The sequence below is a fragment of the Muntiacus reevesi genome, chromosome 8, assembly GCF_963930625.1.
Source record: "Muntiacus reevesi chromosome 8, mMunRee1.1, whole genome shotgun sequence".
Taxonomy (NCBI): Eukaryota; Metazoa; Chordata; class Mammalia; order Artiodactyla; family Cervidae; genus Muntiacus; species Muntiacus reevesi.
This window is the reverse complement of record NC_089256.1, coordinates 75,080,486-75,099,540: the sequence shown is the minus strand read 5'-3', so window position 1 is coordinate 75,099,540 and position 19,055 is coordinate 75,080,486. Positions and strand designations below refer to the sequence as shown.

The window sequence follows — 19,055 nt, the reverse complement described above, 5'->3', positions numbered from 1 at the left end:
GTGTTTCTATTTTGTATGCACTCTGTATGTTTCTCCAAAGTAGACCAGAAGACTTCATGCAAGGATTCAAAATGGTAAAAACTGTACATTCAAGCAACTGATTAATTCAAGAAGATGATACTTCTGCTGATAAGATGGCAAGACAGAGTTGGAGGCCTAATTTATTTTGAGTTCAGGTTAAAAATAAAAGGCAACAATTTGTACTCAAAAGGATAATTAATAAAATTTATATTGCACGGACACATGGCTGGACAGAATACTACTGACTTCTAAAACTAGAGCAAAATCTTAAGTGAATGGCCTAAACATGATTCTCTTCTTACAAAGGGAATATTGTATGCTTAATTTTTCAAATGACTATTCATATTGTATTAGCTTTCTTTCTTTTCCCTTTATCCTGGAGTCTGCCCTCTCATTTCATGCCCGGACTCCTAATGCAAGCTACAAATTGCAACGTACAGGGTACCACTGCCAATTTGCCAAATGTCTTTCATCAAACACGGTGCAAAAAAAATCTCAGAGGAAAGTCAAGATACATTTACTTGTCAGACGACAAATGTGAATGCATTGGGAGGCGGTAGGGGCTGTAAGCTCAGAGGTTTGATTCATAATCACTCAGCTGCTAAAACATTCTCCACAGATGCAAGTGGACAGCACATTTGTCACTATGAAGGATTCTGACACATACTGATCACAGGGCAGAGATATGGAATGATGATGCTGCTCAGAGAGGCTGGCGGAAACTCTGTCCCTACAGAATACGGTCATTATTCCCCTCTAGCCAGAGCATTAGCATTTTCATATTACTTTGGATTTTATTTATTAAAAATCAATCTAGAAATATTTTATGATACTATTTTATTTGCATTTATTCTTTCTAATTGTTCTTCTCAGAAAATCATTTTGATAATCCACCCTCCATGGAATAAACTGTCTGAGTGAGAAATGACCTCTGGCCTTCAAGCTGATTAACAGTAACAAGCAAGGGTAAGGGTCATGATCGCATACATTTATGGGGAAGAATAGTAAGTGCGAGGGTGATGATTATAAATGTTTTATTTATGTACATTTAATATTTGAGTAAAGTTTCATTATCTAGTGGTTTTAAATCATTTGAGTGTCCGCCCTGCTGACACACAGATTCCTGTGGCAATACATCTTACAGAAACACTTTCCTTTTATATGGAAAATAGCTTACTCATGACTGCTATTATTCTCGGCTTTTATCTCGAGCACATATAAACTGTAAGTCCTTCAAGTTATTTAACAGCAATTGGCTGTTGAGAAATGTGTCTTGCTTTAGGAGCTACTAATAGCTCCTTTAGAAGAAAGATCACTGTGATTACTTTACCTCAAACTGTTTCAACTTGGGAAAGCATCAAGAAATAAAAAAATATATTATGGACTTGACTAAGTAACAGTATTCTTAAGGATAACAAGAAAAACAATAGTGGTTACTCAGGTGCCTCCTCTACAAGCCACCTCCACCTCTGGCTTCTGGTGTCAAATGAAAAGAAGATTAAATTGGAGTGGGGAAGAAGCAGAGGAGAAAGATGGGAAGTGAGCTGAGGGTAACTGTTAACACCACACATGCAGACACACACCCACCTACTTTCTTTCCAGCTAGCAACCACCAAAGCAACATAAAAGCATCACTGAATCCTCTCTTTCATCTTCCTAACATTAGCTCTCATGTACTTAACATCAGCTGAAAAAAATAAATTTATCCATCAGGACAGATAGAAGTAACTTGGACAAATACACACTACTATGTACAAAAGATATAAGTAATACAAACCTACTATATAGCACAAGGAACTCTACTCAATACTCTTTAATAACCTATATGGGAAAAGAATCTAAAAAAGAGTAGATACATGTATATGTATAACTGATTCACTTTGCTATACACCTGAAACTAACACAATATTGTAAATCAACTATACTCCAATAAAATTAATTTAAAAAAGAATAAGTGACTTAGGCATCTGCTAGTTGGGGTAGTGTAGCCATTCTGTGATCAGCAATCAGTCCTACTCCCTATCTTGGGATTAAGAAGAGCTTTATCTAGGGTATTGGTCAAAACCTCAACTTCCTCTAGCTATCTAGACTGACTCACATGATACTCCTCTTGGAAAAACATTGATTTTGTAGATGTAGTACGTTTTGACATTCACTTTAAAGTCTGACTTGATATTTTAAAAAACTAGGATGAATTGGGATAAATGAAACAATTTAGCTACAAATTACTTTTCAATTATGAAAATAAAAATGAAGGGGATAACATGTACTACAATGAATAGGAAATTTGCTGAAAACAAGGGGAAAAAGGGAGGCAAAAATCAGATCATATTTTTAGAAAGATATTGCCCTATATCCTATCAATGTCATTGACTAATCTCCAATCAGTAAATGACAGGGTTTTTTTTCCTATAGAACAGTGGTTTTTATTTACATATATTATAGTTGTTGATGGTATCTGCAGCCAGATGTCTGGAAAAGGAAGTCATTTCCCCCCCATTCAGTTCCCAAGAGGCTATTAACTTTAAACTGACGCAAGCTAGTATTTAGACACAATTCCCTAGCTTCTACCAAAAATGTAACTATCTCCCTTGTCAAATAGTTCATTTTTGTAAAAACATTTCAGCAAGCAAGATAACATCAACTGGGTCCGAAGCACTTAGCTTAACATTTTTTTATCAGGCAGCCAATAATTGATGACATAAAGAAGTTTCTCATTAAAACTATTAAAGTGACAATCTGATTATACAAAATGATATGTCCAATGGCACCATGAATTATGTGACCTAATGTTTCACAAATTAGAGTACACATGCCTTTATCATAAAACAACTAACTTTTCATAAATAACTTATGATGGGAAAGTTTGTAGATTTGGTAGTTTTCTATATTTATTCACTTGATAATCTTGGGAAATCTTAAAATCATGGCTATTTGGGGGAGAAATAAATATCCATATTTTATGGTTGTCTCATTCCATGTATCATATTCTGCAGTCATGATTACAAAATTATAGCTTTCAACCACTAAAAATTATAAAATTTAATATTTAATACTTTCCACTAATATCCATTTTATAATAAAAATATAAATTACTGCTCTGCAAAATCTGTGATTTAAAGAGTGGGAGTGTTTCCAAAGCATTGTCATGGCAGTTGCTATACCATTGCATTATCAGGAAAAGGTATTTAACTTAAAATCTGAACTGTCTTTGTAAGTTGTAGCAGCACTGGCCATTTGTACAGGAGACAACACCTTATTCTCGAAGCAGTTAGTAGCAAAGCTACCATCAAGTAAAAGTCAGCATTAGAAAGAACGAAGACAATGCGGCATAATATTTAAGACAAACCCTTGCCAGGGAAGGAAGACCGAAAACCGCTAGAAATAATAAGACAGGATAACCAAAGAACAATGCTGTCTACTACACAATTTCACCTAACAAAGAAGTCTCTGTCTCTTTGCTCTTATACTGTGGAAATAAGTGAACTTAAACCTGAAAAGTTGATAGGATGAGAAAAAATCCACAATTCCTCATATATTCCACAGAAGAAATAAATGGAAGAACTTCTGGTAAAGGAAAACTAACATCAGATAGAGGAAATAGGTAAGTGCCAAAGTGTTCTAATTTAAAATAATTTATATGTAATGCTATGGTGACTAAGGAAAAATTGAACTACTTTTCAAGATTTCATCCATACTTTAACATCAGTATAATTCTGAGGGAAGAGGAGAATAAAAGAGTAAAAATATATACACTTAGAGCAAATTTTGTAATACATGCTGTTTATATACATTTTCATTGTCTCAAGGTTTATTTAGGGGTGAAACATAAATAAATACTATTCCTTGTATCTTGGATAAAAAATAAAGCTGTCTCCTAGTGATGTCAACTTACTGTATCTGGAAATATTAATTGAAAGTTGAGGGGAAGGATAAATAGGGAAAGTGGGATTGACATATACATACTACTATATAAAATAAATAATTAATAAGAACCTATTGTATAGCACAAGGAACTCTAAACACTCTATAAGGGCCTATATGAGAAAATAATCTAAAAACAAAGAGTGGATATATATGTATGTATATCTGATTCACTATGCTGGACGTCTGAAACTAACAAGACTATAAATCAACTGTACTCCAATAAAAATTTTAACAATTTAAAAAGAAAGTAGAGGAAGCGGGTTGTTGGTGTTGTTGAGTCACTAAGTCATGTCTGACTCTTTGAGACACCATGGACTATAGTCCACCAGGTTCCTCTGTCCATGGGATTTCCCAGGCAGGAATATTTTGGAGTGAGTTGCCACTTCCTTTTCCAGGGGATCGTCCAGACTCAGGGATCAAACCCACGTCTCCTGCACTGGCAGGCAGATTTTATACTGCTGAGCCACCAGGAAGCCTGAAGAAGTGGGCCCCAATGCTAAAAGATATATTCTTTAGATAGATAAAGATTTTTAAACATTTAGTATTGTGAATCCACACAGCCAGAACCAAGTTCTGCCCTGGGTTATATGGATATGAATTACAATGTCAACTTGGGTCTACATATAAGTTCAGGTTTTATCCTTTTTTAAGGCTTTATCATAAACATCTTTAACATGCTGGTACAGGCTTCCCCAAATAATTATTGTTTCCACTTAGTGATCCATCTTGAAATCCCTATTAACAGACGCTCCCAAGTATCAGAAAGGGTTCTACATCAAGGTACAATTACTATGGAATGGGTTAGATTTAGAGAATAAACTTTCTGTAAACAATTTGTAGACACTAAATGTCCAACTAAAACTGAAAGTATCTTGCAGCTTGACAAAGATGAAAATCTATCTGCTAAAGCTCTATCATTTAAAGGAAAAGGACTCAGAGATCTCTCTATGGCAATTTATAATATTAGTTGTTTTCCTTTTAATGCTACATTATTTTAGTCAAAAACATAAATAGAAAACTTACCCAAGTTCTCTGATCAGGCAGTTGGAACTGGGAGCAAAATTGAAACAAAAACAAAAAAATTACTTCTGTATAGGTATCTTTATTGCAATCTATCCTTTGAGAAATTAACATTTATACTAAGTAATTTTTGCTTATCATGTAAGTATACCTTGAATAAAAGCCTTGGTAATGAATATTTTTATAACACTGAGTTTTCTTTATTTACCTCAATTAAATTTTAAGAATCAAGGTTATAAACCAAAATGTTCTTTTTCCCAAGAAAGCTAAATAATACTTACTACCAAATCTTAGCAAAATAGATACTTCCTTTTCATTTGTTTCTACTGACTGCAAAACAAGATTCCTAAATTTTACTTTAATAACTAAAATTTAAGCAATTTCCTGCAACAAAAAATCTAGTCTCTTATATTTTTATAGCATTAATGACAAAGAAAATAAATACTCAGATGTGAATCTCTGAGTAACAGAAAGGTAGTGTACTTAGAAATAAACTGGTTTCTATTAACATGGGATCATCAGCAGTCTGAACTCCAAAGAATATTAATGAAAAGAACTACAAATGTTTAGTTATTTGTGACAATTTATGACAAGACTCACTGGTGAAAATGTCAGTGAATTACTGAGTTGGCCAAAAAGTTTGATTAGGTTTTTCTGTAAGATTGTATGTAAAACTCCAAATGAACTTTTTGGTTAACCCAATAGAAGCTCTACCAGGAAACACAAAAGTTATAGCTTTAAAAACATCATGTTGCTTGTTTAAAGGGGATATACCATGCTTTCTTAGGTTACTTGTTTAAAGGGGATATATCATGCTTCCTTCGGTTACAGTATCTTCAATAAGGAATATACACAGTTTTTAAGGATGAAAGGTTTACCACAGAAGAAATCTAACACAAGAAACACTTGTTGAAAGCAAAGGAAAGACAAAGGGCAAAAGACTTACGTGATTTTCACATCAATATACACATGAGAACTTGGGAAAAGACCTCAGTCTTTTTCCCAGTTCTTTGGAATACTGTAACAAGTAGACACTTTAAATGAAGAAAGTAGAGACATTTTAAAATGAAGAAAATAAAAAAAAGAATGAATAAAGCACAGAAATGTAAGTAAAATAGAGTTTCCGTTGTAGATTAACACAAAGTCGAATATCTGAAATTGAAATAATTAAATAACTAAAAATAATATTTAAAGTATAGGAAAATCAAACAAAGGTATAATTTATCGCCAGTTTTATACTAGTATAATTGCCAAGTGATTTCTATGGCAATTCAAATGAGCTGTCAATGTGAATGCAAAGTACCCAAAATGCAAAGTACCCAATGAAATGGACATTCCAAAGATCATAGGGTAATATCATTTCCTCCATCTCACCTCCTGTGGCTGTCATCTTCTTTTCAAAATTATAATCTAAGACTCCAAATGTAATTTTCAAACACATAGTCAGAGAGAAACCCTATACTACTTATTTCAGCCTTATGTTAAACTAACTTATTTATAAGAGAAAAACAGAAAGTGAAATAGTGCTCTAGTGGCCTGACAGAGCAAACGTACTTCTCCAAGAATTGAACTGAGAGGAATTTAGACCTTGAGAATGATAAAGCCAGTATTTATCTTTTGATTCTGATGTATATGTTCCTATATGTTTTCTGTATTTTTGTCAAGGATTTTAAAAATACATACTTTCTTCTAAAAGGCAGTAAAATAGCCTAATAATTTATTTCCAATAAAATTTAATAAATATCCAACTTATTTGGATAAGTGAAAATCAAAGTGTTAGTTGCTCAATCTTGTCTGACTCTTTGCGACCCCATGGACTGTAGACTGCCAGGCTCCTCTGTACTTAGGATTTTCCAGACAAGAATACTGAAGTGGGTTGCCATTCCCTTCTCCTGGGGATCTTCCAACCCAGGGATCAAACGCTGGTCTTCTGCATTGGAGGCAGATTCTTTACCATCTGAGTGACGTGCCAACTTTCATTGATTAGTAACTATGTACAGGAGAGGCAGGCGGGGGCCGGGGGAAGGTGGGACAGAATACAAAGACATACAGAAATTGTAAGATTTTTACAATCAGAGAATACCACTACAAAGCATTTACAAATCTATCTATTTATACGTTTTCCTTAAAGCATGGAAAACATGTGGTCTCCTTTTATTTATGATAACAACCCTAAGAAATAGATAGAGGTAGATAACCCTGAGATAAACAGCATTATTCTTATTCTGAAAATGAGGATATAGAAGCCCCAGAGGGACCATGTGATTTGCTCCAAAATACTTTAAGTGAAAAATGAAGTTGTGAATGGTCTTAACCGAGCACTTATCTACCTACAAAACGATGGCAAGCCCTGGGTGCAGAGGAGGCAAGTCCTTTCATTTTGCTGGCATGCTTTGGTGTCCAAGACAGCACCAAAAACACAACAAATATCCTTTCAGGTATTTCTAGATACTTGATGTATCTCTACCAAAGAAACTGGGTTCAGGGGATGGCAGGAGGGTATTTTATTGATACTCCTTCACAGTCAAAACAGAATACTTCTGCATCCAATGATAAAGAGAGCTTTTCCACCTCTAGATCCTTCCACATGCCGAGCACAGTGCTAAACATGTCATGTATGTGAGCACTGGTCCTTTCAGCTGCCCCTAGTAAGGCTGGAAGGGGTACACGCATTACACTGATACAGAAGGCTCAGAGAGATGAACTACATGGCTCAAACTTGAAGCATTTCTGCTAATAAGTAGTAAAGCCTGTTCTAAAGCAGTTATTTCTGGCCCCAAATCCTAGGCAGTTTCTTTTTGTTTTCATTTGTTTGTTTATTTGTTTGTGGGAAGGTGGATCTTGAGGCTGTGATGGAATTGATAAAGTACTAGAAAGAACAAAAAAAGGTTCTGCTGAAACTTCCGAACACACGAGGCAGAGTTTCTGAAAGAACAGTCCTCGTGTGTGTGCTCAGTCACGTCTGACTCTGCAGCTCCAGGGACTGTAGCCCACCAGGCTCCTCTGTCCATGGGACTTTCCAGGCAAGAGTACTGGAGTGGGTTTCCATTTCCTACTCCAGGGGATGTTCCCAACCCAGGGATCGAACCTGAGTCTCCTTTGTCTCCTGCATTGCAGGTGGATCTGCTGAGCCATCAGGGAAGCCTAAAGTCTGAAAGGATAGACTGCTCTGGAGGCTTGACGAAAATTCAGGGCCCTGAACATCTCTCAGGTGGCATTCTTTATGCCCCCTATCGCAGTGACATACAGCCATCACACACAAAAACAGCCACAACGGTTAGTTATCAAAATAACGAAATATTTCTGTCGTCATTCATAAACAGCCTTTGCCCCAACTACCCTGAATGTCCTCCTGCTGCCCCGGCCTCCTCCCAAAAGACCCTTCAGACAGCCCGCCTGCCAGCAACCAAAGCACGAACAGTTGGCCAGCAAGGGCTTCCAGGACCCAGCTCCCCAACGGCAGGAGCCCATTCAGCTTGATCAGTATTCATGACATATGATCATATTTTACTGATATTTTACTGATCACTATTGGGTACTCTTCTTCCAGCAACATGCAGCAATAGTTAGTCCCGTATAACAAGACGTGACATTCTGGTGTGGGAAGGACACCCTCTGCCACTGTGCTCCCATAGGTATATTTTCAGTGATCTGAGCGGGTGATTGCTATACTCCCAAGCTCCATACACGTGCCTCATCTTTTGCTATCCTTCATTAATTTTGTGAATATTAAAACATGGCAGATTTTCTTATATTATTTGATTAAAAATATGCATATACTACATTTACAACAGCTGCATGCACATGTAAAGATGTTAGTAGCCAAAACTCCCCATTTTCTGAACCAGTAAATTTGCCTTAGCTAGCTAGAAATCTTTGAATTTCAGAGAAGATAGGGACCTTACACCCACTCCTTCATCTAATAAGTAAGGAAACTAAAAGCCAGGTAGACTGAGTCACTCAAAGACACTGAATCCTGGCTTTTTTTTTTCCTCCCTTAAACTACATACCCACAGCACTTGATTTTGAAATGATTAGTTACTAGATTTTAAAGATAATTAGAATATAAAATAGATTGATTTATTGTAATTAAAACTAATTAAATTTAATTTAATTACAGTTATAAGGATAACTATATCTTTATAAGCATTTAATTAGAAAATTATCAAAAGAGATACACTTTTTGTATAATATCTGATACGAAAATGTATTTTATGCTCAGGTTTATTAGCCCACGAGACCAAGTGCAATTCAGATCAATGTAAATGTGGAAAATAAGTACCTGATAAACATATACTATTTTAGAACTTGCTTTTCCATAAACTAATTTAAGAAATTCCTTAGTTTTCTACACAAAATGAATACTAACTGGAATATTTCTAACCCTTTTCATACTAAATCATATATTGTTTCAGGTTAAAACAGCTGCATGCACATGTAAAGATGTTAGTAGACAAAACTCCCCATTTTCTGAACCAGCAAATTTGCCTTAGCTACCTAGAAATCTTTGAATTTCAGAGAAGATAGGGACCTTACACCCACTCCTTCATCTAATAAGTAAGGAAACTAAAAGCCAGGTAGACTGAGTCACTCAAAGACACTGAATCCTGGCTTTTTTTTTTTCCTCCCTTAAACTACAAGAGAGAATTTTTGAGCAATGACAGATCTTGCCACTCAACCCAGAATATGGTATTTCAGCTCTCCTGCTTTATTGTCAAGAATTTGGCAAAGTACTTTTAAAAATGAAGTAAGAAGCAGGCACAGAGAGGGTGAGGGTGAGGGGTGAGGGAAAAAGTCATATCCCAAGATGATTAAATTTAATTGTTTCATAGCTTTGTGTAAGATAAGTTGCATAGAATTTTCCACCAATTTTATTGGAGAAGCATAAGTTTTGGTTTGAATATATTGGAACAGAACAAATCAGTTACCTCTGTTGTCAAACATTTTCATAAAAGTTTTGCTTACTATTGATAAGGAGCTTGTATCCTTAATAAACAGTAAATTTTAAAAAAATTATTAAGAAACCAGATTCGAGATGTTTATATATTCCTTCTTTCAATATAATTCTCCACATCTTAACAGATATGTAAACTAGTTTTTGTTTAAATGACCAAAAACGTGGGGACATAAAGATGAACTAATTAGATAGCACTGCTCTGTACTTTCTTTGCAGTGAGAAATCATACGTATTTTGATAAATGGACACAACTCCATCCAGCAAATAGCTCTGTGTATTGTGGTGAATTCTTGTGCAATTACAGAACTTTGCTGGAATGCCCAGTGGTCTCTAGATAAATTCCTTCACCCTCTATGGTAACAACTTGTCAGGTAGACTCATTTCCTGTTTTTATCTAAGCACTAAAAGAACACAAATGACCTTCATGAGTTTGAGACAAATTGCACAGTGATCCATTTCTTACAATCGCAAATTTTTTAAACATGAAAGACAACTTCAATATTTAATTTCTAAACTGAATTTTGCTCACTCCAAAATACACTTTAGTTCAGTAAGTACTTAATAGAGAATAACTTAACACTGAACCCATGTTATTTTTACATATATATATCGACTACTTTTTCTTTAAAAAGTTTGGATTTTAATTCTGCTAGAATTTCCTGTGTTCTTCCACACCAGCGTCATAGGAAATCCTAATGTTCTCAAGATTTCTTTCATTTCATTGCACCTGCTTTTCAGGATCAACAAGTTAGTTTACAAGCTTGAAGTCTCAAATTCAAAATACTTACTTGTGGGTGAAATAAGAATCCTGGAGAAGGCCTCAAGTATTTCTCTTTTAAAGCTTCAAGTGGGTCAGTTAGTTTTCTTTTCTCTACTCTGAAAGGTTAAAATTAGATTTTGGAGAAGAATCAGTCTCACAGATCAATCCCTGCATAATCGCTGACATTTAAAACAGCTAACAATAAAGCAAATGGTAGGTTGCCGGGAAGCACACTAATAAAAATATAAAGACATCTGTTTCAGTTCTTGAAGAATACTCGTGGCACTTCTGGGTGCTCAAAGAAAGAAGGTCCTTTTAAAAATGGAAAAATCCTATTGAATGAGTAGTAATACTAATAATAATGAGAAGGAAATGTTAAAAACGAAGTCATAAAATTGGAGACATCGCTCACTAGTTTGTACCTTTCCACTGCAAATGTAGACAAAAATGCTGGCTGATTTCAAAAGCCAGTGAAGAAGGTTCACTTTGAAAATTAAAGTCGTTTTCTATCAATAAGGCACTCCCACAAATCATCATTCTATTTCTTTTACATTTTTTTATTTTTATTTTTTAAATTTATTTATTTTTTCTTTCTTTTACATTTATGAATGCCAGCAGGAGACTTTCTAAGCCTGCTACACACCCTGCTAGCCGATGCTGCTAATAAACAGGGCAGGTGAAAGCGCCGTGGTAGGAAGAGGATAAGGAACTTTTTGAAGATAAGGAAAGACTTTATCAAACTTATCTACACAGTTCTTCTGCTTTAGAACGGTTTGTCATTCTATTTTCTATCAAGCATATAAGAAATGACCTTGTGGATTGAATTAATTTCTTTCACCAACTGTTGGTGATTTCGTTTTAAAAAACATTCAATAAGTATACTTTTAAAATAGTTTCAGAATGAACAGAAGGAGCCTCTGTGCTAAGCTGCTTCCGTTGTGTCCAACTCTTTGCAACCCTGTGGACTGTGGCCCGTTGGGCTCCTCTGCCCCTGGGATTCTCCGGACAAGAATAACGGAGTAGGTTGCTGTGCCCTCCTTCAGGGGATCCTCCTGACTCAGGGATGAAACCTGGGTCACCTGCGCCTCCTGCATTGGCAGGCAGGTTCTTTACACTAGTGCCACCTGGGAAGCCTAGAAGCAGCTTCGACTTCTTGAAACTGCATATATGTTATGTTTTACATGTACTCTTTCACTTATTGATATCAGTGCCCTTACACCCATTTTATGGATGAAGAAGACTTTAAGACGTGAGAAAGCTGAGATTTCAACCCAGGTCTTACACTAAAACTGGGTTTAGGTCTTTTATGAGTTTGGTGAAATGAGATGCCTAAAGCTTCAAACTGATGTACTGATGTACTAAACTACAAACTGATGTACTAAAGCTTCAAACTGAAACTGATGTACCAGAAAGAAGACTGAGATTAGAGTAAGCAGGTGGAAGGCTGGGAGATGATGGAGAAGAGTGGAAGGGGTATGTAGATGAACTGGAAGTTCATTGCCATTGGGAGGGTCTAAGAAAGAAAGCTTGAGAAATTATCTTCACAAAGGGCTGAGACGTATCACTGAGTTGGAAATACAACCTTACTGACCATGTGTAATATACAAGCTACACACAAAATATGGAAGATCTGGGTTCCCCCCCTTCTTTTTCTTTCTGTAAAAGAACTGCCACATAAAGGAAAATACAATCATTGGGTGGGTGGGGGGTGGGGTGGGGAGTGCCCACGCAAGGTAATGATGACTTTGAGACAATTTTGTTTTGTCCTTTTCTATGCCTCTTGTCATGTTCAAGTAGGGGTAGTCCTTAATGAACTGGTAATGTTTCTTGGTTAACATACATAATAAAGGTAGAAAACGAGTTTGAAGTGAAAAGAGTTTGCAGCTCTGGTACCTATCAAGTTATAGGTGTTCAAAAAAATATTGTGAATGAAGAAATTGAACAAATCTGTCTCCTGATTTAAAAAAAAATTAGGCAAAAATATCAAATAATGCCAGCTTAAATAAGTTCAATAAAAAATTGCCTACATTTTCCATTAACTCTTAACGATGTTCATGATTTGAATGAGAAAGTAAATGTGAAAATGCTCAGTAATATTTAAAACACATCGCAAGCACTGTTATCGTTGTTTGTACACTTTGAAAAAAACTAGTATTTAAAAACTGAATCATCCTGAATGGTCCAGTGTTAACTGAGAACCGGACCTAAGAGGCTTTTTATTAAGCATATATTTCCCCACCCTAAAAAATTTTGGATGCAAAGGAAATTGAATAATGCAGGCATTAAACACAGATGTGTTTTTAAGCCGATCATTCACATCATTTACAAAGCATTTTTGTGATCAATATTTCATTTACATGGGGCTTCTAACAGATTTACTTAGAAACAGAATAGGACCAGCACTTATTAAGGTTTGTGTTGGTAGGTTAATAAAGAATAAACTCTAGCTCTGTCCCATTTCATTCCAAATAACCTGACCCATTTAAGTACCCACACATATTTGCATTAATCCTTCAGGAGCCTCATTCTTCCGCCACTTGACAACTTGCTTTAAATATGGCTTTCCCATATTTTCCACTTAAAAAAAAAATGTGTTTAAAAATAAATTTATTGTCAAGGGAAAGAACTCCATGGGTCTATTCCAAAACCCCAAGTTCGGAGACATCCAAAAATAAGTCCAAAGCTAATGAGTTGACTTTCTGAATAAAAAATGAATTCACCAGATCAAACAACTTTACTCTGTTTTATAACAATAATAAAAAATGGTTTGTTGAAAGTCGTAATTTTAGTGTATAAAAACTACCTTTTGCATGTCCGTCCACACTTAGCGGTCTCCCAGCCTCCCTTACCTGTAAATGGGGTCCATAAAGAAAGGAGTGGGTCTAGCATGCTGTAAGGAACCATCGGATGCTGGTCTTGGTTCAATGGTGCCTCCTTTCTTCTCCCCAAACACGTGGTTTTTACGAGGCTCAGTCAGCTTGGTCCCACTGGCTCTGCTTCTACTGCCCATACTTAGATCCAGGGGCTGGTCTTGGCTTGCAGCTGGGGTCGCTGGAGGCTTGGCAGGTACTGGGGTTAAGGGCTTCTCGTCCTTGCGTTTAGTGGTGAGATCAAAGGGAGACTCAGAGCTTCCCTTCTGCAGTTTCTTTACTTCACTTGGTGATTGGGGCTCCATTTTCAAAGGTAACGATCGCAAGTCTCTATCAGGAAATGGGTACATTGATTGAGAGAATGCTGGAAAAAATGGGAGGGGAAACATGGAAGGGTAAGGTAAAGATCCAACTTTTTTGTCTTGCAGCCCCACCAGTCCTGTTGAACCAAAGTATTTTTCAGCAATAGAAGCAATAGCCTTTATAGAATCATTCACAGCTCCTGACACCGCAGTCTGCTCCTCTAAAGATGGTGAGAAAATGGAATGATTGCTGTATTCTTTCTTATTATGTATTGAAGCCAGATTCTGAAGAGGGCTTACTTTGTCTTTGAGCATTTTACCATTTTCTTTACATTTCTCTTTCTCACTTTCAAGGTCACTTTCCAGGTCAGAGCCCGAGGTTGTCTCCAGGTCACTGCCACTTGGCGTACTGACATCGTCAAGGTCACTACTCTCTGACTGGTCACTCATTTTCTCAAGGGGCCTCTCTTCAGAGGACCCCTCGGGCTGGAGCTCCACTGGCTCATTGTCCCCTACAGGTGGGTGTTTAGAGAGTGCCTTCAAAATGTCCTGTGTGGCTGGCAGTATCTGAGGATGTGTCATGAGGGGACTTTGACTTTTGTTTGTCTGTTCAGTACTTGACAGTCCTTTAACAGGAGAGCTAGCAGGTATCAAAGGAGGCCTGTGGTACAAGCCGGAAGGAAATAGACCAGGGAAGCTAAAAGAAAATCCAGGAGCTGTTGGAAAGGTAAGGCCACCAGGATGCCTATTGGCGCCAAAATAGTCAGCAAGGCCCGGGTGGGCATGACTCATATTAACCATGGACGTTTTATCCATAGCTGGGGTTCCAGGAAGTGAAATGCCTTGGCCAAAAAATCCACCTGCCGCAAAATGGTTCTTGCCCTCACAAAACCTCCTGTGTTTATTTAAGGAAGACGTAGTGCTGAACATTTGTCCACAGTCTTTGCACTTGATTTGGGTTCTGCAATCAGCATGCATGCGCTTATGACGACAAAGGTTTGAAAACTGAGTATAGGATTTATGGCAGACCTCACCTGTGTGCAAACAACAAAAAAGAATCTCAGGCTTTATGGCAATTGCTTCTGAATTTAGCAAGTATCACAAGTGGTTTACCCCAAATTTCAATTAGGAAGCCAGGAAAAGATGTTGGAGGCACCAAAGTGGTGCTCCAAACACAGAAAACCCCATTTCACTAGATTCCAAAGCAAGGCATCCAACCTGACAAATGTCTTGAGACAGCACAAATATTTCATATAAATATATATAAATATTTGTCACCCCCACTACATCATATTTTGCATCATATTTGTGTATTCAAATATTTATTAAAAAGTCAAATTCCAGCATGCACTAATTTCCCAACCCAATGACGACACCATCAGAATCTTTACAACATAAATTCTTAAGATCTGCTAAACATGAAACAGAACAGGAATCCCTTTAAAATTTTAGACCATTTATAGATTTCTATATTATAAGCACCAACACAAAAGAAACAGCCCTCCCCTCCCCCAGAAACTTCACCTTTATTCCCTCTTCCCTCAGGGAAAAAGCCTGTGACTGCTCTACCATTATTTAATTTGTATTATATCATATGCTCTCATCATTCACACATCAAAGCCACACAACAATGCACATTGTGTATTCTGAGGCATTTTTAACAATCATTTTCATGATTTGAGAAAGACTGACATAATTTACAATGGCGCTATTTTAAGCCTGCAAAGGAAACTAAATTGAATGTAGCCCATCCTGCATTGCTGGTTCCCATGAACTATGAGCACGTCCTCTGACTTCCCCTCACACCAGTGGTTGTGCTAACCTTCCTGCATTTATGAAACCCCGTCCTTGGGAAACATGTCCACTTGTTGTCATATCTTCTCGGGTTATCTTGGGGCTTGACTTGTATGTGGTACTGCCAGCTACGGCAAGCAGGGGAGAGGGCATGAAATGCTCGAATCCAGTCAGGGTACAGTAGTGGGTGCGGCTGGAAATAACCCTCTTCCCCCAGAATTTGCCAAAAAAGTAGAACATCTTCTTCCTCATATATGTCTGAACAGATCTAAGTATATTTTAAGACCAAACTCCTTGACCCTTAATAGCTCCTTTGCTATGTAGGAATCCCACTCATTCCACGTCTGGCAAGATCATAGTATCCATTTCCCAAGCATCACATTTTTACGTTACTTTACTAAAGATGAGTCCCCTTTACGTGTGAGCTTACTTTCATGCTTCTGTGCACATTAATCCATGCAGAAACATGATATGCCTTGTTAATAATTGCTGAAACAAATATAAGAAATCAAACTGAAGATAAAACACAACATTTCTTTCTTTCATGTGATGACTGCCTTTAAACTCCTAAGTCAAAACAATAACAACTAAAAAAAAAAAATATTCAAAGAAGATTTTATGAACCTTCAGTCATGCAAAATTCATCCGGAACTTTGATTATCCCCCACACCACCAAACAGGAAGTACCAAGTGATTCCATATCTATTTCTTTTATTACTAACAATTAAAATGCATTGCTACACATATCAATTGTGCTTAGTAACATTACAGGAGCTTTCAGCTGTGGGATGATTCATGACACTGTAGAGTCTAAAACATGCATTTTAACGGGAAGAGAAAACGTGAGTTATTTCTTTTCAAGTCATTCTGTTGGGATATTCAACAGAGTCTGCTTTAAAAAGATATACTAGTTAACCATATACAATAAATACACATGCTATTGAAATTCTTTGATATAATAATTAAAACCATATGAACTAGAGGGTAGAAACATTATACTAATTCAGCTATGAGAAATAACAAGATATAGTAAATAAACGTGCACTCATTACGAAAGTGACACCCCTCCTCTGGGCCATTAAAAGTCATTGAGAAAATAGCCCAATGGGTGTCCAAACAAGGTGTAAGGTTTTGAAAGGTTTGTAATATTTTGGCAAAGAAATACTGCTCTCTACACTTCTTTCTAACAGCGGGAGAGGTTTCAGAAAATCAAGAGTTCCTCTATATGGGAGTAACAGAAGGTGCATCTGACTTTCCTGGTTGGAGGCTCTCTCACACTGCCAAACAGTGTTTGTATCAGGTCTCCAAAACTTAGAATGTGGGCTGTCTCCATCGGCAGATGCTTTGTTTTTCTCACTTGAAGGCCCAGCCTGGCCCACCACAAACCACCAAGCCTGCAGGTAAGGGCTCAACTGATGCTGAAGTCTAGGCTGTACTGTAATTTTCTCAATAATAAGGAATTAGTCAGCAGTTAACATTGCATTTTTCTACTTATTAAACAAATTAAGAGGTATTTTGAATATATTCAGCCTATTAGAGCATGTGGTTTCTATTTGGGAAGGCTGGAGGTTTCTGTAAAGGCAGTGAGTAATTATCTTAGCGCTGGTGACTCTGGGCTCAAGCTTGGCGGCGCACTGTAATAAGAGACAGTTGCCATAAACACACCAGTGGGGGTAAAGCGTGGTGTGTGGCCTTCTGGTGAGAAACAGATATCAACTCTAGGTGAACCTCCTCCACTCCAAAGTCTCCACACCAACTCCTCTTTTGTTCTGAAATTACACGGCTATTATTCATAATTACCCCATGGTCCTCTGTCAGATTTTATATTTGAAGAATGCCATCTGCTATTTAAATTTACCAATAATTACTGAAAATACAGTCATGGGAAATAGGTCTGCGCAATCTGATTGGGAAAGGATACCCTATCGTGTTTTAAAGTGAAACACTGGACTTCAACACAATTAAAATTCCATATCCCAGAATCTTAGATGATAGGAATTTCTATTTTCTGACTTTTAAATAGTAGTGAAAGCATTAAATGGGTGATGATAATTTGTGTGATCAATTCCTCTCTATTTCCCACCAAAACATAAATGTCTCAAAATGTATTTCTGAAAAATCAGAAATAAATGAATTATGTATGCCTGCAGTACTTGTAAGTACATTTTTAGGGCATTACGACCTAGAGTCAGGAATGTCTTTTTGAGACAAGAAGTCTAAAATTTCCATTGTATATTTTATTTCCCATGACTTTCAACAGAGCTTCCTCAAGAGAGACTAGAGCACCCTTTTGTTTCTCTGCGAGTCCTTTTCAATCCACCCAGGGAACAGAAGAACATATGAGCAAAATGGGATGCTAGGGTAAGCTGGAAAGGGAAAGAAAAGCTCTCGTGGGGCTTGGAAACATAAAAGAGAGCTATGCAAAGGTAAAAAGGAGGCGTGTTAGCCTCTGGCATCTCCATGTTGGCGCTGAAAACTAGGTTTTTTTCCATCAGGTCCTGTAGTAGTGTCTCATATACCTACTACAAACCATCAAGTAGCTTGTCAGAAAAAAAAAGTAGCTGTCAGAAAAACTGTTTTGCAAGGATTCCCAAGTCAGAGGATTTGCCAACTCCTGAGTATGCTTCGTCCAATTCTGTGCTTATCTGGATCCAAAATCTGTCTCGAAGTTTGTGACACAGCCCAGTGACTCACTGTGTTTATATGCCCCGCTGAGCCATGGAGAAGCCCAGAGTTCTTGCCCAGATGGACTGAGAACAACTGATTTTCCATATGAAACATTTCAGCACAACACACAGAACAGGGGTGGGTGGACAAGAGAAGAAGCAAAAGAGGGCTGAGGTGGACCTGTCCTGAAGCCCTTGGTTACAGGGGTATTCTAGGTGGGCGGTCAGATTGAATGTCCCCTGGAAATACACTGTAAATTTGCTTGAGTGCATGGGGTTAGAGACGCGGCGTATCTGGCATCAAAGTAAAAGTGTTCTGCTTTTCAAGTAACGGAGACCTACTGATCTGCAACCTATGATCAGCCACAAAGGGTAGATTAAAGGGTCTTTTATTCCCCTCATCCCCTCCCCCACCACACACCCACAGTCCTAAACCTACTTGCCAGGTGAGGTTCTCCTAGCTCTTTCTGACCCAGAACAGGTTTTTCTCACTTCATTTTGTCTAGCGTACCTGTGATTTGCTGTTTTTACAAACCACACACATTTCCAACATGACAAATCTCACAACCTGGGGGGCTTCCTTCACATTATTTAACAACGTGTCCTTTCTCTACCTGTTACTGATCCCATCTAAAAGAAAACACCCCAGGGATCATAGGCAAAATACCATAGATCTGGTTATAAAAGATTTGCTTGTCATAGAAAATAGCCTGCCCGGATGAGACCGTAAATTGCTAA

The 19,055-nt window shown here is 37.3% G+C and overlaps 1 protein-coding gene across 13 annotated transcripts in view; it reads right to left on the bottom strand.

Moving 5' to 3' along the window:
• MECOM (MDS1 and EVI1 complex locus) overlaps window positions 1-19,055 on the bottom strand; it is a 614,971-nt gene that overhangs the window by 20,084 nt on the left and 575,832 nt on the right. For 9 of the 13 annotated variants that reach the window (XM_065943617.1, XM_065943614.1, XM_065943616.1 and 6 more), the window contains 3 exons: window positions 13,535-14,891; window positions 10,714-10,801; window positions 4,972-4,998 (listed from right to left, as the gene is read on the bottom strand). In XM_065943617.1, the coding sequence (XP_065799689.1) occupies window positions 4,972-4,998; window positions 10,714-10,801; window positions 13,535-14,891 (1,472 nt within the window). The remainder of the gene's footprint in view (window positions 1-4,971; window positions 4,999-10,713; window positions 10,802-13,534; window positions 14,892-19,055) is intronic. The other 4 variants (XM_065943612.1, XM_065943613.1, XM_065943622.1 and 1 more) reach the window with 3 other exon arrangements.